At 50.4% G+C, this 20,919-nt stretch overlaps 9 protein-coding genes across 9 annotated transcripts; 4 read left to right on the plus strand and 5 right to left on the minus strand.

Annotated features, from left to right (window-relative positions):
- Positions 1-364: 364 nt before the first annotated feature.
- LTR84_010616 (uncharacterized protein) lies at positions 365-1,101 on the minus strand (the record flags this gene model as incomplete). The annotated part of the gene is made up of 3 exons (XM_064854151.1): positions 365-450; positions 555-833; positions 912-1,101. The coding sequence occupies 3 exons, from the start codon at positions 1,099-1,101 to the stop codon at positions 365-367; spliced, it is 555 nt and encodes a 184-aa protein (XP_064700258.1).
- Positions 1,102-1,412: 311 nt separating this feature from the next.
- On the minus strand, positions 1,413-3,239 carry LTR84_010617 (uncharacterized protein; the record flags this gene model as incomplete). Its single annotated transcript, XM_064854152.1, has 1 exon — positions 1,413-3,239. The coding sequence occupies one exon, from the start codon at positions 3,237-3,239 to the stop codon at positions 1,413-1,415; it is 1,827 nt and encodes a 608-aa protein (XP_064700259.1).
- A 446-nt stretch (positions 3,240-3,685) lies between these two features.
- On the plus strand, positions 3,686-6,868 carry LTR84_010618 (uncharacterized protein; the record flags this gene model as incomplete). Its single annotated transcript, XM_064854153.1, has 1 exon — positions 3,686-6,868. The coding sequence occupies one exon, from the start codon at positions 3,686-3,688 to the stop codon at positions 6,866-6,868; it is 3,183 nt and encodes a 1,060-aa protein (XP_064700260.1).
- A 1,226-nt stretch (positions 6,869-8,094) lies between these two features.
- Positions 8,095-9,921, plus strand: LTR84_010619 (uncharacterized protein; the record flags this gene model as incomplete). Its single annotated transcript, XM_064854154.1, has 5 exons — positions 8,095-8,501; positions 8,561-8,733; positions 8,786-9,223; positions 9,286-9,764; positions 9,841-9,921. 5 exons carry the CDS (start codon positions 8,095-8,097, stop codon positions 9,919-9,921), a joined length of 1,578 nt encoding a protein of 525 aa, XP_064700261.1.
- A 378-nt stretch (positions 9,922-10,299) lies between these two features.
- LTR84_010620 (uncharacterized protein) lies at positions 10,300-11,466 on the minus strand (the record flags this gene model as incomplete). Its single annotated transcript, XM_064854155.1, has 1 exon — positions 10,300-11,466. One exon carries the CDS (start codon positions 11,464-11,466, stop codon positions 10,300-10,302), a length of 1,167 nt encoding a protein of 388 aa, XP_064700262.1.
- Positions 11,467-13,542: 2,076 nt separating this feature from the next.
- Positions 13,543-15,099, plus strand: ANP1 (Mannan polymerase II complex anp1 subunit; the record flags this gene model as incomplete). The annotated part of the gene is made up of 2 exons (XM_064854156.1): positions 13,543-14,371; positions 14,423-15,099. 2 exons carry the CDS (start codon positions 13,543-13,545, stop codon positions 15,097-15,099), a joined length of 1,506 nt encoding a protein of 501 aa, XP_064700263.1.
- A 1,603-nt stretch (positions 15,100-16,702) lies between these two features.
- LTR84_010622 (uncharacterized protein) lies at positions 16,703-17,239 on the minus strand (the record flags this gene model as incomplete). The annotated part of the gene is made up of 1 exon (XM_064854157.1): positions 16,703-17,239. One exon carries the CDS (start codon positions 17,237-17,239, stop codon positions 16,703-16,705), a length of 537 nt encoding a protein of 178 aa, XP_064700264.1.
- A 256-nt stretch (positions 17,240-17,495) lies between these two features.
- LTR84_010623 (uncharacterized protein) lies at positions 17,496-18,045 on the minus strand (the record flags this gene model as incomplete). Its single annotated transcript, XM_064854158.1, has 3 exons — positions 17,496-17,569; positions 17,664-17,811; positions 17,944-18,045. 3 exons carry the CDS (start codon positions 18,043-18,045, stop codon positions 17,496-17,498), a joined length of 324 nt encoding a protein of 107 aa, XP_064700265.1.
- A 963-nt stretch (positions 18,046-19,008) lies between these two features.
- Positions 19,009-20,718, plus strand: LTR84_010624 (uncharacterized protein; the record flags this gene model as incomplete). The annotated part of the gene is made up of 1 exon (XM_064854159.1): positions 19,009-20,718. One exon carries the CDS (start codon positions 19,009-19,011, stop codon positions 20,716-20,718), a length of 1,710 nt encoding a protein of 569 aa, XP_064700266.1.
- Between the last annotated feature and the right edge of the window lie 201 nt (positions 20,719-20,919).

Consider the following 20,919-nt stretch of genomic DNA (forward strand, 5'->3'; position numbering starts at 1 on the left):
ACGTGTCTGAGAGCCAGTATGCATTCTCGCAACAAATTCGAATGGAATGATTTTCATACCAAACCCGGACTGCAAATGCGTTCAGAAACGCACTCTCAGATTTGACGCTTCGCGCTTCGATTCAGCACGTCAAATAGGGTCGGAGGGCCACATACGACCAAATCATAGATAGCACATAGCACCATCGACCCGAGTCTAGGTCCAAGGACTCAAAACCAGCAGTCAATCATAAATGCACATGTCATGATGACAAAGTCGCTTTTATTTCTTTTGTTTATGTCGTGCCATGTTCTTCTGATCATCGAGAGGCCTTCCTGGTCTATATAACTCACCCACATAGTGGACCATCTCAAAATATTGCCTCTTATCCAGCACTGGCCTGCACCGACTGACCAGCCCTCGAACCACCACCACCACCCTGACCCTCCGTCAACATTTTCTGGCGTAGCACTAATAGACGAAGCCAACAAAGTCAGTTCCAAAAAGTCTCGCAAACACCAGCAACCTCCAAAGAAAGCAACGCAGAACGTTGAAAAAATAAACCATGTACTCACCATCCTCAACAACCTTCAGGTTATCATTCTTGCCTGCAACCACCTTCTCAATATCCGCAAGATTGCGACTCAAATCGTCGATTTTCTCGGTATAGAACTTGACGGCGTCGGCGGTGGACTTCTCGACGTAGAAGCCGGTGCCCACGTCGACGAGGACGGTCGCGGTTGCGCCGGCGCTTGTGGTCTTGCTGTTCGCCGTGGAAGACGGCGAGGGGGACGGGTTCGCCAGCGTGCCGGGCACGTATAGTGAGGTTGTGAGCGGGATGAGGAGGGGTGTTTCTGCGGTGTGGGAGGCCGGGTTAGTGGGTTGCGGTGCATGCAGTGTGCAGTTTCTTGTGAGTAGGGGGGAGTTCGTACCTCCGCTCTTGCCTTGTATGCCGTCTTGGATGCTGCGGATGCAGTCTCTGAAGCGCGACTGGGCCGCGCGCAGGCGTTGGTAGGACGTGCTCAGGTGCTCGAGTTCCTGTGAGAGGCGCTGTTGCAGTGCGGAGAGTTGCTGCGCGGGAAGAGTATTTAGGTCGATGGTGTTGCCTGATGATTGCGACATGGTGTGGGAGGGACTGGTGGTTTTCAAAAGGCGACTTAGACTAGTTGGGACTTGTAAGTGCGGCTGCAAAGTGGTGGTGTGTTCAGAAAGTTACAGTAGTATGGAAATATTTTGGGTGACGTTGGTGGGGAGAGGTTTTGGCAGCCTTGTGCACGAGGCTACGAGCTTTGGTCGGGCTTTCCAAGGCGGAGAAGGATTTCTTTTGTAATCATTCACCCATGTGATTTCTACAGGCCACACTAGTTGTAGCGGGCATTCTATGTTACAGAAGAGGGGTATTTAAACATATAGTACAGTCCAACCGCTTACATTTACAGTCTTGCAAGCACGTCTTGAACAAAGCTCGTTACTTGATCGCGCGCCACCTTTTCCTTGATCTTAAGTCGTCGACACTGGATTTCGACTAGGCCCTCTTTCGAGAATGCCTTACCCAGGATAATCAGCACAGGATAGCCAATCATATCTGCGTCTTTCATCTTATATGGTAGAGAGACATCTCGATCGTCGAGGACAGCATCCACAACCCCATGCTCGGAACTCGACAATTCATCATACAGCTGTTCTGCCGGTTCTTTGAACTCATCAGACCTCAGAATGATAGCCTCAAAGGGTGCAATAACCTTAGGCCAGTTGAGTCCCTTCTCGTCCTTTAGACAAGATGCCACAGCTGCGATCAGTCGGGTTACACCGATGCCATGACAGCCCATTTCCACAGGGGTCAGAGGGCTGTTCTTTTCGTGATCCTCACGGATCTTGAAGTCCAGAACTGAACTGTAGCGTCTGCCTAGGTGGAATGTGTGACCAATCTCAATGGCCTTGTGCATTTTCAGTTTGCCCTCCTTGCATTCAGGACAATTATTGCCATCTCGAAGTCGCAGTAGATCAATTTGAGCAGTGTCATTGGGTTTAGAGTCCACAATGAAAAACTCCACGCCGTTTGGATATTGCCGTACATCAGCAGCCAACACGGTCTGAATCTCGTGAGGAGACACTGTCTGGTCAAGCACGTAGAAGATGCGGTGCATGTCCGCTGCTTGAGTTTGGTCGACTCCAACAGAGCTCCGATGGGAAGAAGCGAATTTCTCCGCAGCTTCTTCAACACCTGTGTCCACGTCCAGAGCATCTTTGAGGACGGCCTTCACGGCATAAGAGTTGATCCACTCTTGGGGCGCGTCTCTTGCAGATTCACCCTCAATTGGCCGTTGTGCAAAAGCTCGAACAAGATCGGTTCCGCGTTGGCCGAGATAGTCTTCTTGGACCACTCGTGCTCCAAGTGGTGATTCATTTGTCTCTGGGATGCATTCGATGCGCGTAGGAGGGAAGGTATTACGCGAAACGTATTCTTCATTTCTTGCGATGTCACATGATGTGCATGTGATAACCGTGTCTTCGCCAGCATCATTGGGAAAATGGTACTCGTGGCTCAAGTCGCCTCCCATGTCGCCCGAGTCAGCTTGAGCTTCGATGTATGGAATAGTCAGCTCGTTGAGGAAGCTTCTATAGGCGGCTCTAACTTGGTCGTATGTTTTATGGGCATCCGCGAGGGTTGGATCAAAAGTGTACAGATCCTTCATAGTGAACTCTCGTCCACGGAGTAATCCACCCCTTGGACGCCTTTCATCCCTATATTTTCTCCCAATCTGGTACACCCGTACTGGCAGCTGCTTTGGAGATTGAACAAACTGGGAGACTAATGTTGTGATCTCTTCCTCGTGGGTCGGGGAGAGTAGCATTGCAGTGTCTTTGCGATCCTTGAATTTAAAGAGCTCGGAAGACTTGCCAAGTCTCTTGGATTTCCTCCATAACTCTTGCGAAGAGATCGAGGATAAGGCGACCTTGGAGGCACTAACGAGCTTCATATGTTTGTCTATGAGCCTCTCAAGCTTTTCTTGCACTCTGAGACCAAGAGGAAGCATATGGAAAATACCAGCGTATGCCTGACTGACATAACCAGCTTTGGTGAGAAGTGTTGTGGCATCATTGACAACAGCTTGTTGGTTAAGCTTCACCGGAGGGATCCAGATCTTGCTGATCCTTTGCCTGGAGTCAACATGGCTATGTCGTATATTTAGACGGCCTCTGCACAGGAGGCGATTGGCGCTTCTGTGAGAAGCTCCGCCAGCTAGATGAGATGGCATCAAGACTCTCTGATCAGCACATGTGTTAAGTCGTAATTCAATGATGAGCCAAAAGCTCTAGGCTTGAAACCCAGCTTCTTCCAGTGCGACCGGCCAGGGCTTCAAGCCAGATAATCGTTTCACTTTGAAGGCGAATGACTTCTTGGGCGTTCAATGCGAATGTCGAATACAACTGGCAGAAGAGGCTGATCCGAGAATACTATTTGATCTTCCATATCAGCAATAGCAATTGTAGGGCAGCAACTCACTATGGGATCCAATATCGCCCCTAAAACCATTAGCGTCCGTCCCTCGGCCTTGGTAATGGTTAACTCCGACTTCATGCTCCGCTCTCTCCAAATTATTTTTTCCTTGAATTTGGACCATATTGAATTCTTGAGCAGCCGTTCCACATTGGAAGAAGCTTGACTAACTTGTATTCTGAGACGTGCTCAGTGCAAGGCAAAATGTCAAAATCCAAATCCAGCGGTCACGGTGCCTCCAATGTCGCAATAAAGGACTCAAAACCCAATACCGCGAATAACCCCACCGACGTTCCCTCGAACGACTCGTTCAAAGATTTGCGGAGTAAAATCCAAGCGCAGTTTCAAACTCTCTCGCAGAAAGGAGCCACATATAAATCGAGGGATTCAAAAGACAAACCCCAAGAAAAGAAGCAGGGGAAGAATAAAGAGGACCGAACAGGACCAGAGCGGGGCAAGAAACGAGATCGCAATGGAGAAGTGCTGAAGCAGAGTGGTTCAACAACTACACGACCATCGAAGACTACTGTACAAGATGTGGTACCAGAGGGCGTAGACGAAGAGTTCTTCAAGGAGGTCCAAGCGCTGGGAGGAACCACCGAAGATCTCGACCTGTTGGCCGATGCAGATTCCGACTCAGAGGTCGAAGGTTTGCTCGATGAGCCATCCAAGACTGCCGGCTCCGGGGATCATGCGGCCTTAGGAAAAGGCATGAACAATATTCTGAAAGAAATTGCTCTTGCACAGGGAGAGTTGGAAGACGAGGAGTCAACATCAGATGAATCCGAAGTCGAAGTTGAGGAGAGTATAGTACAGGCAAAGATGACCTCAGCGAAAACTCCCATTGAGGAAGACACTCGTCGGTCAGCCAAAAAGGGACGAGAGCTACAGCCAACATACGTCTGTGAACCGAAACCTGACTGGTTTGAGGTTGAACCACCACACGTCAACCTTGAAAAGACTCTACGTGGTTCGTTGTCTCCAGCGATAGTAACAGAGCTATATGAACATGCCAAGCATCTCCTTGATGAAGAGAATCGGAAATTCAAATCAGCACAACAATCATCTTCACAGTCCTTCTACAACACAGTGATCACGTCAGGTACTCTGTCTGATAAGATTTCAGCATTGACCCTTGCTGTTCAAGAGTCTCCCATTCATAATGTTCGGGCGCTGGAGTCTCTTATTGGATTGGCTAGAAAGAGAAGCAGATCACAGGCGGTTGATGTGCTGAGGTCTCTCAAAGATCTTCTTGCCCAAGGTTCACTTCTGCCCGAATCACGAAAACTTCAAACCTTCGCGTCACAGCCTACTCTACCCTTTCTGTTCAACAGGACTCAAACTTGGAAGAGAGGAGACAAGCTCCCAAGGGGACTGAAGGAACACCACCTTGTGGTTTGGGCTTATGAGAATTGGCTGAAGGAACAATATTTTGAAATCCTGAAGATTCTCGAAGTCTGGTGCAACGATGAGATTGAGTTTTCAAAGTCAAAGGCAGTCAGCTTCGTGTATGAACTACTAAAGGAAAGACCAGAACAAGAGTCAAACTTGTTGAGATTGTTGGTCAACAAGCTTGGAGATCCGATCAAGAAGATCGCATCACAAGCGTCATATCTACTGATGCAGCTTCTTATCACCCACCCAGCAATGAAATCAGTGGTTGTATCGGCGGTTGAGACGGATTTTATTTTCAGACCAGGACAAAGTCTTCATGGTAAATATTATGCAGTTGTGACTCTCAATCAAACAGCATTGAGTGGGAAAGAAGAGGAAGTCGCCAGTAAGCTGCTAGACATTTATTTCGGCCTCTTCACTTCGCTTTTAAAGAATACGGAAACAAATCTGGTCCCAGTTCCTGAGAAGGCAGAACCTGAAACAGGACCTGCGGGAAACCCTCGGAGAAGGAGGAACAAGAAACCGAAGGCCACTGTTCAGCCACAAGCAGAGGAGTTGAGGGAGAAGCTCATTTCTGCTATCCTAACTGGTGTCAACCGTGCATATCCTTATGCCGAGTCTAAGGAGAAAAGCTTTTCCGATCATTTGGAGACGCTGTTCAAGGTTACACATTCATCCAATTTCAACACCAGTATCCAAGCGATGCTCCTGATACAGCAGGTATCCGCAACTCACAAAGCTTCCAATGATCGATTCTACCGAGTGTTATACGAATCACTGCTCGACCCTCGTCTTCTGGTTGCATCGAAGCAACAATTATATCTGAATCTCCTACACCGAGCTCTCAAAGCTGACTTGAATGTCAAGAGAGTGAAGGCTTTTATCAAGCGTCTGTTTCAAGTATTATCCTTGCACGATGCATCATTCGTTGTTGGTGCATTTTTTCTTTTACAAGACCTTGAGAAGACATTCCCCTCCTTGGCAGGACTGATTGATCAAGCGGAAGATCACGATGATGATGAAGAAGTCTTCCGCGACGTGGAGGAAGATGGGACTCAGGCACCGAATGTCAGCGACTCAAATATTCAGGCATCGTTATATGACGGACATAAACGTGCGCCCGAGTACGCCAACGCGGACAACAGCTGTGTTTGGGAGCTTCTACCATTCCTTGCACATTTCCATCCTGCTGTGTCGCTAAGTGCAGATCATGCATTGCGCCATGCTAAGTTACCAGGCAAACCTGATCTCACCTTACATACCCTCAGTCACTTTTTGGACCGATTTGTTTACCGAAATCCCAAATTGGGTGTGTCTGGGCTTCGTGGTTCATCAATTATGCAACCTATGGCAGCTAGTGACTCACAGAATGTATTGATTCCAGGTACATTTGCCGCTCAGCGAAGACTACCAGTGAACAGCGAAGCATTCAGAGTCAAGAAGGATGGAGACATTGCAGCAGAAGATGTCTTCTTCCACAAGTATTTCTCCAGCTTAGGAGATGCATCTAGCAAGAAGAGCAAGGAAAAGAAGAAGAAGCATGATTCTGACGACAATGAAGGATCTGAAGATGAAGACGAAATCTGGAAGGCGATGATGCAAAGTGCTCCAGCAGATATAGAGGGCGACGAAGACAGTGAAGACGACCTGGATTTGTCCGAGCTCGAAGCTGAAATGGACGGGTCAGATGCAGACGATGCAGAGGGGCAGGAGCAAGACGACGACGACGATGAGGGCGTCGACATCGACCCAGCACTGTTTGACGAATCAGAGGATGATCTTATGGACATCGGCGAAGCTCCCGCACTGGCTAGCGAAGATTCGGACTTTGCAGGATTCGACTCGGCTGAAGAAGAGGGCCCGGCAGCCAAAAAGGCAAAGATGAAGTCGGACAAGAAGAAGGAGAAGGCCAAGAAGAAAGCCTTGCCATTGTTCGCCTCAGTGGAAGATTATGCAAAGATGCTGGAGGACGACGAGAACGAGGACAAGTGAAGATGGATTGAGACTGTTTAGCCAAGTCTTGCACCATCGCTAAGACAACCAATTGCAAAGCGATCAGTAACGAAATGATCGTGTGCCCCAATTTTTCTTCTTTTTTGGTGCTCAAATGAAGAAATCTCCAAGCATTCTTGGAGATTCTTGTCGGCCGCGCTGGGCATGCTTGGTCGGTGCCACGGCATCTTGGGAAATCTCTCACGTAAACTCGCCAGTTCACATATTTGGCCCCTTTAAAGGGGTTTCCATGCATCTTGCTCCTCTGCATACTCGGGCGAAGTAATTCACATGTTTTCTCAGGACCTTGGGCTAGACTTCGACACCTTTGCTTCCGACCGGGCCCCTCTAAAGTCTTTATTCGAAGTATCACGGATACAATCAGCCGAGAATGCCAAGCTCTTAGAGGGCGCCTCTCAATGCACGAGCGGGACGAGCTAAAGCTATGACATCGTATGACATAGCCTTCAAGTTTCTTACAAGGCCTCCAAACCACTCGAGAAGTCGTCGATTCTTCCGTCCAACTCGCCTGGTACTCATACTCATACTCCTGTGCATCTATTTCCATGTGAGGTCATCCTGCTTCCGCTTTTTGCCCCGTAACACTTACTTTCGTCCCCCCAACCCATGCTTAATCGATCTTGCTAGTGTGTAGATTCTTGTCAGGCTTTTCACCACCCACACCCGCCACATGCACAGGAAACCAACCAGCTCGAAGAGGGGCCTGGTCCGGTCGTCTCTTATTGATTCATCCCCACTCGTCTTTTTTGGCTTGAACGCCTTCCCGCTTTACGACCCGCATCCAGGGATGGCGTTTCTTTCGCTTCGAGCCACTGCAGTGATCGCCAGCCTTTCCATCCCGCCAATTCGTGAATAGCTTGTCGTCACCAGTCGGTTCATCTGTTCAACATGGCCCACAGGTTACTGGGATGTGCTTTGCCATGCTACCGCAAGGTCGTACCAGCTTTTTTCCCTAAAGCCGCGCCTGTTCGTCGCAGTTTTGCTTTTTCTTCCTTTAATTCCAAGTCTTATCCCGTACTGTGACTAGAGGGAGATCTATATTCCTATACCAAGTTACCTTGACCGTAACTCGACTCACATGAAGGCGGCATTTCTCATCGATATCGATTCTTTGTTTTTTGTCTGTTTCATACGGGCAATCCGCGCTGTCAAGTGGCGTTGAATCGGTCTTCTGAACAATTTACACCCTAACACACTCATACACAATGTCGCACATCAATGAGAAGGATGAACCTGGCTTCGGCCAGGCAGGAGTCCTCAAACCCGACCAAAATCTAGGTGCCGATCTGGAAGCAAGACGGACCTCCACATCAGTCAACGGACGCCGAATGAGCAGAATTGGTCCACCGCCAAAGCAATCGCTCGAAATTCCCGTTACTGATAATGCTAGTTCTGTGGATGAGTACGGTAAACTCGTCGAGATGGAAGCAAATGATGCGATTCAGTACAGGACTTGCTCCTGGCAAAAGACTGCAGCCTTACTGTTCTCCGAATATATTTGCCTGGCCATTATGTCGTTCCCTTATTCATATTCAGTATTGGGTCTGGTACCTGGAATTATCTTGACGGTTGTACAAGCTGGGTTTGTACTTTATACGTCTCTAGTGGTTTGGTATGCTTCTTCTTCTATCTCAATGATTTCAACCCCTTTTGAAACTAATTTGGGCACAGGGAATTCTGTTTGCGCCACCCAGAAGTACGCGATGTCTGTGACATTGGACAAATGCTTTTCTGGAACTCCAAGTGGGCGTGGTACGCCACCGCAGTAATGTTCTTGCTCAACAACACTTTCATCCAAGGATTGCATGTGCTCGTTATTTCTCGCTACTTGAACACCATGAGTGGTATGGACCATTCTGCTACCTTGGAAAAACTGCCAACTAACATACCATATAGGACACAGTGTCTGCACCGTCGGCTTCGCGGCCATCGGCGCAATTATCTCCTGGGTCTGCTCCATGCCACGGACGTTCAACACCCTCTCCAAACTCGCCGCAGCCTCAGCCGTGTTCACCTTCATCAGCGTGATTCTCGCTGCAGCTTTCGCCGGTGCCGAGGGTAAACATGGAACAGCTGGATACAACCCGGATCCCAACTTTATCAACGCCGCGGGCAAGAATATTGGTGGAGAACCACTTGTTCTGGCTATTCCTCTTGCAGGAACCACGTTCGTGTCTGGCATGAATGCCTTCCTCAACATCGCATACACTTTTATTGGCCAAATCACCCTGCCCAGTTTCATTGCCGAGATGAAGAATCCCTATGATTTCCGCAAGGCTCTGTGGCTTGTCACGATTTGTGAAATTGTCGTGTTTTGTTTGGTCGGTGGGATTGGTACGTGTCTCGTCAATCGATTTCTGGTTCACAGAGTGCTAGCATGCTAACAAACTCTACAGTCTACGGATATACTGGCACCCAATACAACACCGCACCCGCATTCGGCAGTCTCGGCAACGAGATTTACAAGAAAGTCTCATTCTCATTCATGGTCCCAACGCTGATATTCCTGGGCGTGCTGTACGCCTCGGTGTCCGCGCGCTTCCTCTTCTTCCGCATCTTCGAGGGCACTCGCCACAAGACCAGCCACACGGTCGTGGGCTGGGCCACATGGGCTGGAATCCTGGCCGTCACGTGGGTCATGGCATTCATCATCGCCGAGGTGATTCCCTTCTTTGCCGATTTACTCTCGTTGATGAGCTCGCTGTTTGACTCGTTTTTCGGCTGGATTTTCTGGGGCGTTGCGTACCTGAGGATGCGGAAGGCAGATCTCGGTCCGGGTTTCTACAAGAAGAGAGGGATCCGCGGCTGGGTCGGCTTTATTGTTAATATCTTCATCATCCTGGTCGGGGTTTTCTTCCTTGGGGCGGGAACTTATGTAAGTCGAGTGTTTTTCCCTATCGTTGGGCTTTTCCTCTTTGGCATGAAATCGAGCTAATCTGGGGTGTTTGCAGGCTTCTGTTGACAGCATTATCTTGGACTACGATGCTGGAAATGTGAAGGGTGTGTTCACATGTGCCGACAACTCTTTGTAGACGTGGACCAGGCCGAAGGATGCATATTTGGCAGGATCGGTGCTCTAGTCCGAGAGCTCGATTGACAGGAAACGAATATATAGGATATATCCAGTGGACGTGATTCGCATATTGAACAGACATAGAGTGCAGTTGGTGGACAGTAGAAAGCCGCTCCCGTACGCTCTTCAACCCAAGTATGACGGGATATTAGGATTAAACGACAGTCTACCAGATATTCACCGCATTACGTGTGCTGTACATCCAACACATGATGATTATACTTCAGACGTAACATTGCAAAAAACCACATGGTAGATTCGATCTATTGGTGTCCATATAGCCTTGGTATTAGTATCAGGGCTATGTTCTCCCACAACAGCTCTCTATAACCTCCTCTCAAGCCTTGCTCTGCAACCGCACAAACTCGTCACTAAAAGCAAAGTCCGTATAACCCTTCTCTTGCCCGCCATAGAACGTGGGTCGATCATATGACGCAAACGCAATACCATTCGCGATCCTGAACGGCAGGTCCGGATTCGCGGTAAAATGGCGGCCAAACACAATCGCCACATCTTTGCCCTTGAACTCATCATCCACAGCCTTCTTAGCACTCTCAGGCGTGAACCCGCCCGCAAGCAGCACGGGACCCACACCGCCCCAAGCCTGGACAAACACATCCAACGTCTCCGCCTTGACGACCTCATCCTGGCTCTCGACATCCTCGTTCCCCACGACCCGACTCTCCACGAGATGCAGATACGCGATGCCCAAGTCTTTCAGGCCCTGCACCAAATGCACGAACTGCGGGACCGGGTCCGCCATCTTCATGCCCTGGAACGTGCTGTAAGGGGACAGACGGACGCCGACGCGGTCGGGGCCGATCGCGTCGACGACCGCACGCGCGACTTCGAGCGCGAAGCGGCTGCGGTTCTCGACACTGCCGCCGTACGCGTCGTCGCGCCGGTTGCTCACGTCCTGCGTGAACTGGTCGATCAGGAAGCCCAGTGCGCCGTGGATCTCGACGCCGTCGAAGCCGGCTTCCATGGCGTTGCGTGCCGCGGTCGCGTAGTCGTCGATGTAGGATTTGATTTCTGAGGTGCTGAGGGCACGTGGCACGGGTTGTGTGCTGTCGATGGGGGTGGCGGATGAGGAGACGAAGTCGAATGGGCCATCCGGGTCGGTCTTGAGGAGCGCGGCGTCGGCGCCCCGGCCGAGGGCTTGGAGCTGCAGGAAGATGTAGCTGCCTTTGGTGTGGACGGCGTCGGTGACGGTTTTCCAGGCTGCGATCTGTGCGCCGTTGAAGATCCCCGGTGTGTTGGGGAAGCCCGAGGCGCGCGGGGAGATGAAGGTCGCTTCGGTGATGAGCAGCGTGCCGGGCACGGAGGCGCGTTGCCCGTAGAATGTTGCGGCTAGTGGAGAGGGGATGTGTGCGTCGTTGGCGCGGAAGCGTGTCATCGGTGCCATTACTATGCGGTGCGCGAGGGTTAGATTGCCGAGTTTGAGGGGTGCGAAAAGCTGGGAGGGCGGGTGTTGGGTTGGTGGTGTTGCTGTGATTGAACCCATGCTTGTGGTTGGGATAGTGAGAGGTGGACGGTCTTGGTTGTTTCTTGGGTTTGTAAATTGTAAGTGCTCGAACATGGAGGTTCAATGGTTGCTGGATTCGAGAATGCCATCTTGTCTGTTCTCTCCTTTCTTGTATATACTTATACTCGAGAATGGTTCTGCCTTCTCATGGCGATGGGACATGATTTGAAATGCTCACCTGCTGAACGAGCCGCTTTCTCAACATGTCGTTACCGCTTGCCATGAGGCTTTCAGCATGCCTTGAGATCATATCATGTAAGTATCCACCCACTGTTTTCAACCTACCAACATATTCCCATCGGCTGGAAGCTGCAAAGTTCGAAGCTTGTTAGTAACGTCCACGAGCCACGGATATTCTCCGTCTCGCCATCACCATTCCAGGACAGAGGAGTGAATTTCTGTACGGTTGATTCGAGAGCACTTTCCGATCTGTAGGCGTGGAAGCGAGCAACAAGACCTGTCAGGCACAGGGCGGTGTCTGAGAATGTAAAGGCTTGATACTCTCATCAAGCTAAAGCGATCTTGCAAAGATAGTGATGCGGATAAAGGAGGACCCATTATTTGTCAATCCAGCAAAACCTACCTATCTAGAATTGTAGCGCCGTGAAGATCAGTAGCATCCCTGCTATGAACGACATGTACCTCGATGGCTTGCTAGTGTGGAGCAGAGATGGTTGACCGGGAGGGAACGAATACGAGGTGTGGCTTTGTCATCACCATGTTTTCAGCTTGCGTGTGTTCGTCTTAAGCAGTCAATAAATCTCGTGCTTAAGATTGGTCAGCAACCACTGCCAGAGGTACTCAGTACTTCTCATTGTTGCACTTGACGATGTTTTGTACATTGGAGGAATTCAAATAACCAAATAAGAGGTATAGATTCATCAACGAGCCCATTTGCGAGCAGCTGGGCACTTGGCTGTACTTTTGAAGTATCGTTGCCGCGTTGAACGACTTAGCCTGGGTACCCATCCTCGAGTGCCTCCAGAAAGTTCGCCATGCCATCAGACATTGATGCATCATAAGCAGACACTGCACAATTATTCTGAGCATGGACAGCCTCGAGGCCAATTGCATTCGCAGTGAGAACAGGAACAGATGGATCAATGATAATAGGGTGCTTTAACACGAGCAACAGGTATATACACAAGACCTTGAGGGTGGTCTTGAATCCTCAACATGGCTGTCATGCACATGTCAGGAGAGAGTTCCAAGGATACGAGTACATAGGTACGTTGTCAAGTTTGTCGAGTTAAGGGTATTCACCCAATCAATCAAAAAATAGGAGAATGAAGTTTATGGGCGGCACAGAGTCAGAAGAAGCGCTAACGGCAACTAATTCACTAGTGTTATGTTAGACGAGTGTTTAAATCGTCTAAGCACTTTTGATTGGTTCAAGTGATGAAATGTGGATCGAGCCACGCCAGCTGCATTGAACACATTGGCTCCCAATAAATAAGAATAGATTTATGCTCTCTCAGGCACTCCGAGGTGCTCCCCTTCAAGGACTGGCTTTTCGGTGGCTCTTTAGGTGGCTGCCTCTATTCATCTGAACGTCGTCACTATAAACCGTGTCTGCCAATTCTACTAGATCACACTTGCCCCAGACTCGGGCTGCTTGGCCTTTGGACTTGATATCTGCAACAGCTTCTGTGGCAGCCAACGTCACCGTGCCAGTGGACTCCATTTGTAATTCCACTCTGCAACTGCAACTGCACCTGCACCCGCAACTGCAATTGCGACTGCGCTGCATTACACAGCCGCCCCGAGGTGGTCTACCCACTTTGTACCTCCGTACCTGTCCTTCGATCCACCATCCCGTCCTTCAGGAACTTTTCTTACAGCCTGGCATTATCTTGTCACTGTCAGAACCAGGCTTCATCCCACCATCATTGGCAGTCCTGGTCTTTTTTCTCTGAGCCCTCCGAACACCCCATCTCCGCGTCAACCTTTCCAAAGAACTTCGCCGGTTCTTCCATACCTCATTCCGAGTTACCATTGCAACCCCAGCTACAAATTCAACGCAGGAGACATCCAAAGAGGGGATGATTGGGAGGGATGAACAGGCTTCACGCCTCTACCAATAACGGCTATGGTGCCAACAAAAAGACCGATGAACAACCATATCATGACAAGTCCGACCTAGAAAGTAAATACATCTGGGGCATGACGGATCTTGTTGACGATGAAAAACCCGATCCCTCCTTTAGCCGCCGCTTCGAGCCTCGAAAAAGAGCCCTCAACCAACGCAATAGGCTCATTCGTCTGGGTCTGTTCATCATCATCTCGGTTGCATTACTAGTCCTCTTCTTCTTCCCCTCAACAAGACACCTGTCCCTTTCCTCCACACCTACACCTCCTGTCTTTGATTCCGACATCGAGACACTGCGATACTATGATTTAGAAGATGTCCAGGGCACCTCGGTGGGATGGGAACGAGAGGAGAGAGTTCTTCTCTGCACTCCTCTTCGAGATGCCGCTCCACATCTACCCATGTTCTTCGCACATTTGAGGAACTTCACATACCCACATCACCTCATTGACCTTGCATTCTTGGTGTCCGACTCCAAAGATGAAACCGAGCAAATGTTGACAGACATGCTCGAGGCTTTGCAGGCCGACCCCGACCCTACACAACCCTATGGGGAGATTTCTGTCATTCACAAAGATTTTGGCCAAGCCGTGGGACAAGATGTTGATAACCGTCATGGTTTTGCTGCACAGGCGAGTAGGAGGAAATTAATGGCACGAGCTCGCAATTGGCTGCTCAGCGCAGCCCTTCGACCCTATCACAGCTGGGTGTATTGGCGAGATGCGGATGTGGAAACTTGTCCTTTCACAATCATTGAGGATCTAATGAGACATGATCGTGATATAATAGTACCCAGTGAGTTTATCCACTTCCCGGATCTGCAGACGCTCTACTAATGGCAAGCAGATATTTGGCGTCCTTTACCTGACTGGCTCGGTGGTGAGCAACCTTACGATCTCAACTCCTGGCAAGAATCCGAGACAGCAATCGCTCTCGCTGAAACCTTGGATGAGGATGCTGTGATTGTGGAAGGTTACGCAGAATATGCCACTTGGCGACCTCATTTGGCCTATCTACGAGATCCTTACGGAGATCCTGATGTTGAAATGGAACTTGATGGCATTGGTGGTGTATCAATTCTAGCCAAAGCACGAGTCTCTCGTGCTGGAGTTCACTTTCCAGCCTTTTCTTTCGAGAGGCATGCAGAGACCGAGGGATTCGGCAAGATGGCACGACGTATGAAATTCTCTGTTGTTGGTCTCCCACATTACACGGTCTGGCATCTGTATGAACCTTCAGTGGATGACATCCGCCACATGGAAGAAATGGAGGCCGAAAAACGGGAGCGAGAACAACAAGAAAAGGAACTTGCTGAGCTTTCCAAAAAGGTTTCCGATTCTTTTCAACAAGTCGATTTACAATGGCAGAAAGACAAACTCGCGATATCGGGCACAAAACCTGATGTGGACCCAAAGCTTGAGAAAAAGCCGACCAACAAAGAAGGTGTCAAGAGGATTCCGGTCGATGATGCAAAGAACCCTTTCGTGTCTTTAAGACAAGCACGAGCTGCCGTCGAGGATTAATGACCGAAATGATTAACACCCGGTATGATTGCGAGGAGAAGTCAACATAAACGCATCGAGTTTAGGAAAAGAATATGAACCATGGGCATAGACACTGAGCGAGCATTTCATGTGCGTCGATTGCAACAAATCTGGGGCGCGGAGTTATTTCTTTCAAAAGGGGCACACTATTTGGTGCAGAAGGTCATTCAAATGTTGTACACTACACAAAATCGATTTTTCGAACTTGGGGCGGCGCAGAGGGAGGCTCAAGAACCACGTCTCTTGATTTATTGGGATCAGAATCAGAATCGTGATGTCTGTAAGGAATAGTCGATCATTCTCGACGACAACATGTAGTAGAAATTGCAATCTCACGTAGGTTGAGAATGTCTAGATTTTTTTACCAACCATGGAGGAACTGGTTCCAACCGTATGCTCCAAGCTAGATCGGTTGGAATCAACCAAGTTGCAGAAGGCTGCAAGGCTGACAGCCTTGCCATGACGTAGTGCGCCAAGATAACGCGTCTTTCGCTTTACGCGTCGCATTCAGTCAGGAGTTTGCATACTAACCCAGTTTTTTGGCATTCAATGTCTAGCAGAACCAGAGTACAATAAAGTCGATATCAGTTCTTCTCTGTTTCTCATAGATTGCTGAAGCTTAACACATCGAGGGTTCAAATAACGATGCTAGCCCTTCGCCAACATTCCAGTCAGCAGGACATCTGCACTGTCAATGTTCTTCCCTGCCGAATCCACCACGATGGCCCTACGAAAGTCACCAAGAGGTTTTGGGCGCCTGTAGCCGAGAAAGGTTCGTGTTTTTGAATTTCTGTATTCCGAATTCCGCTGCGTGTTTCTGCAAAGAAGTGTTTTGCTGATACGTTGAGATGCAGACTCAACGAGGACATCACATTTCCGGGGGCGGAGACTACGAGGAAGAGTATTGAGGCTGCCGGAGTCTTATCGAGGTGAGTTGATATTATCCCACACCCGGGAGGCTAGGCCGCTCATCATTAATTTCATGGTCTGAAAAACTGACCATCGAAAAATCGCTACGCTCCACAGGCGTGATAGTCAAGTCCACAGAACAACTTCTGGCACAACCGACGACCAAAGCACAGTATATGACGGTTGACGACGACGAAGATATCCAGATCCGAGACGAGGAGGACGAGCCGCCGGAGCCGGTGAAGATTCTCGATGAATTATCCAACTTCGAGGAGATTGTCGTGTGGGGCCACGATCAGCTTCCTGCCATGGATGATCCTTTTGTCAAGGGTGTTGATGAGTGGATTGCTTTTGCGGAGGCTTTGCACGGGTCGAAGCCACCAGTCCAGGATCAAAATGTTACTGAAGTGGCAGAGACCGAGACTATGGCATTAAAATCTTGAGTTGGTGCTTAAATGTGGGGGTGCTGCTTCGAGAGGACCTCTGATTGATGTGGAAAACAAGCCTCTGATCTTCTCTGTGATGCTGGTGCAAACAATTGGTGTGCTTTTTACTACCACCGAAAACGACCTGGGAAACACCTCCACCATCGACGGACGGAGATCGAATACTGGAGGGACCATCGACGGCCAGACAAGCAGAGCACCTCTCACTCACTCGGTCACGACGACACTCAGTCACCTGGCTCCTGCCCCTTCAACCAATCCTTCTTCTCCAGCGTCCACTCCCGCTTCAACTTCAAATACCCTTCGGAAGCAGTACACCTCCGCCAATAGGTCTTAAAGACATTACTAGCCTCCTCCTTCTCCCTCCTCTTCGCATCCTCCACATCATCCACCTCCTTATCACTCCACTTCTCCAACTCCACACCGTCCTTCCCATACTTCCTCCCACCCTTATGGTTCGCATAGCGCTTCGCCCTGGTCATGCCCATCTGGATGAACTTGCGCGTCATGTCCGCGCCCACCAGGTCGCCGCGCTCAATGTACGATTCGAATATCGTCCATAGCACCGACGCGGATTTCTGCGCGATTGGGACTGTTCGGAATGCCCAGTACGGCAGGATCAGGCTCTTGTACGGCTCGAAGGATAGCACGCCCATTTCGCCGCGCGCGATCGTGTACGAGTATCGCAGTTCGGGCGACTCAAGGGCTGGGGTTGCCAATGGAGGATCCGGGGTCACGAGAGTGGTTTCAGTTGCTTTCGGCATGCTTGTGAATTGGAGGCGCGCATAGCATGAGAATGTTCGCGCTGAGATTTGGCGGAGCGGTTGGAACATAGAAAGAGGTTGAAGAATAATGACAAAGGATTATGACGTCTTCACTTTACATATTGTGCTACACGCTTGGACCAGGGCTCCAGAACCACCCTCTCAACTAAACAAGCGATCTTCGTACAATTTTTGGTTTCCAGGTATCAACGATTAACAACGTTTCTTCATCGCTATGTAGTATCGTATTTATAGATCAATGCCCCTCATTCCTCTCCGCCTGCCTCTGGAACGCACCACCGATCGCGCCATCTTCCTTGAAATGCTTTCCTACATTCCCCCACAACATCTGATCAGCAAACATGTTCGCAACCAATACAAGACTTCCTCCACCCAAAAGAACAAGCACAGAAAGAAAACTCACCGATCGCGCCGTCTTTATCCAACGGCCCACCGATCTTCTGCGCCGTGCCACCAATCCCGCCCTGGTCGGCCGTGAATTGTTTCCCGATCGCGCCGTCCTTCGAGAATATGGATGTCCCGTGGCCGGTTGTTTTTTGTCCTGCTGCTGACTGTTTTTGGGGAGACCCAAAGGTGTGATTAGTCTTGATTCAAGCAGAGTAATGGAGGTAGGTGGGTTATTAGGGGGAAGTAGAGCGTTGCTCGTAGGTAGACTAGATAGACATAGGGGGGTGTCTACATACGTCTTGTGCAGCACCTTCGTGAACACCCTCTGTTAGATCTTGTACTTTGGTGGCGGCATTCGCGCCCTTGTCGAACGTTTTCGCTGTGTGGTCGCCGTCCATATTGGATGGATGTGATGTGTTTATTTGTTTTTGGTAGCGTAGTGTCACAGAGAGATGAGATTAAAAGGCAGGAGACAAAAGTATCGTGGTTTGGGAGAAAGCGTGTTTCGATGAGAAAATGAAGTGTTCTAATAACCCACCCAGCAATCACTTACCTACATGTCATCGCACCCGGTATCCGCCAGCCGAGATCTATGCGTTCATCAGACGTAGACTGTGTCTTTCCTTCCATTTCATGATGTAAGTGCGAGTCATGGACCGCGGGAGTTGATATCCGGCGTGTTGTGCCTCTGGACCAGTATGCTCATCATCGACTCGATCGAATGCACCCCGGATTTTCTGATCTCTGATCGAGATTTCTCTTCCATTGTGGGGCTGGATCGAGACTATTTGAGCATGGAATGTACCTGAGAAACATGGAGAGAATGTACGCATGCTCAAACCGAAGATCCAGGACCTGCAGTAACTACCTAGGCGACCGAGTGTTGTCTACGCTGCATCAAGTTGTGAAAATGATACTTAACCGAACGTACACCCTACTCATCGTTTAACTGCGGCTACCTCCGGAGTGCGGGATGGTGGTGGTGGAGAAATAACCTTCTGGTCTTTCTCCATCATTAGACATCCATTGTACTGACATACAGTCTTTGTACTTCGCTAATCGCTCAACCTGGAAACAAGATGCGAGTATTGCAGCGTGGATCATAATTGCGAAGTCGCAATCGGCAAAGACGCGGCAATAACTTTGATGTCTACGAATCTAAAACACATGGTGGTGAGATGCTCACATGCCGAGGCTCTACAAGCACCAGCTTAAGCGAGACACACCACACGTGATATGAGAAACAACGTCAGTTGATAAAACATAAAGCACTTCAGTACTTCTGAAAAGATCAATCCAGCCTAGGAAGTCGCGGAATCCAAGAGATCTACTGATTTCGAATTTAGTGCCACACGTTCGACATGTCGCCTGTGGACGACACGGTGATAATAGTCGGGGCCGGTCTCGCTGGTCTCGTCGCGGCACATGAGCTGACCAGAAAGAACATCCACGTCACATTTGTAGAGCAGGAGAACGAGAAGAATCTCGGTGGCCAGGCATTTTGGTCTCTGGGTGGACTGTTCCTGGTCAACTCCGCCGATCAAAGGAGCAAGGGCATCAAAGACAGCCGCGAACTTGCTTACAAAGACTGGCTGGGCACGGCCAAATTCGACCGAGAGAAAGAGGACATCTGGCCCCGGCGCTGGGCAAAAGCATATGTTGACTTTGCGACGGATGAGAAGGAGCGGTATCTGAAGAACCTGGGTCTGAAGTTCCTCACCGTGGGCTGGGCGGAACGCGGCGCTTCGGCCGCTGGAGGACATGGAAATTCCGTCCCAAGATTCCATTTGACCTGGGGCATTGGCCCTGAGCTTGTCCGCATATTCGCAGAACCCGTCAAAGCGGCCGCGAAGAAAGGGCTCGTTACTTTCAAATACCGACACCAGGTCGACGAGGTGATTGTGGACGAGTCGACCGGGGCCGCGGTCGGCGTCCGTGGGAGTGTTCTCGAACCCAGCGATGCCGAGCGAGGAGTGGGAAGCTCACGAACCGTCGTGGACAAATTCAACCTTCGCGGCAGAGCTGTCATCATCTCGACCGGAGGTGTGGGTGGCAATCCAGACCTGGTCAAGAAGAACTGGCCGGTCCACCGATTAGGCCCCGTGCCCAAATATTTCGTGCATGGCGTGCCCGCGCACGTCGACGGCCGCGGCGTCGAGATCGCCGAAGCAGCGGGAGCGAACGTCATCAACATGGACCGCATGTGGCACTACACCGAAGGCCTGGCGAACTGGAATCCGATCTGGGCCGCCCACGGCATCCGCATCATCCCCGGGCCATCGACGCTGTGGCTCGACGCGACCGGAAAACGACTCCCAGCACCCCTGTACCCGGGCTGCGACACGCTGGCGACCCTCCAACACATCGGCACCACCGGCTACGACTACACGTGGTTCATCCTGAACCGACAGATCGTCAGCCGGGAATTCACGCTGTCGGGCTCGGAGCAGAACCCGGACATCGCGTCCAAGAACTACCTGAAACTCCTGCACCGCGCCTTCACGCGCTGGGGCACCTACCCGGTACAGGCGTTCATGAAGCACGGCGCGGATTTCGTCGTCGAGAAGGACGTCGCCTCGCTCGTGAAAGGCATGAACCGGCTGAGCGCCGAACGCGACGGACCCGTCCTCTCGGAGAGCGATGTCCTCGCACAGATCCAGACCCGCGACGAACAGACCCAACACGCGTACAGCAAGGATCCGCAGATCATGCTGATCAAGAACGCGCGCGACTACAGCTCGGATAAGGTGCGCATCGCGAAGCCGCATCCGATCCTCAATCCCTCGTCGGGTCCCCTGATCGCCGTGCGCTGTAACATCATCACGCGCAAGAGCCTTGGAGGTCTCGAGACGAATCTTGAGAGTAAAGTGATGCGCCCGGACGGAACGCCTTTCCCGGGCCTGTATGCCGCGGGCGAGGCGGCGGTGGTGTCCATGGGTATAGCTCGCTTGAGGGCACGTTTGTTGGCGGCTGTGTGTTCTCAGGTCGTGCTGCCGGCAGGGCCATTGCTGCGTCGCTTGCTGGTGGAGTGGGTCTTCAGGCGAAATTGTAGCGTTGCTTTACAAGTGTAGAATCAAGTGATAATCATGAGAAATGGAGTTACGAGGAGAAACATGAGTTCTACCTATATCGGATTGTGTGGTAAACTCAATATCTTGAAGAGACCTGTCGAGAATATATCCCATGCGCTGAGCTCCTTGGCTGTGCCTGGTGACATATCTCTCAATCTTCGTATCTTGTGGCCACAAATCCATGCAGATGCTTCTATTTAT

This window comes from Exophiala bonariae (genome assembly GCF_035927105.1).
Source record: "Exophiala bonariae strain CCFEE 5792 chromosome Unknown scaffold_46, whole genome shotgun sequence".
Lineage (NCBI taxonomy): Eukaryota > Fungi > Ascomycota > Eurotiomycetes > Chaetothyriales > Herpotrichiellaceae > Exophiala > Exophiala bonariae.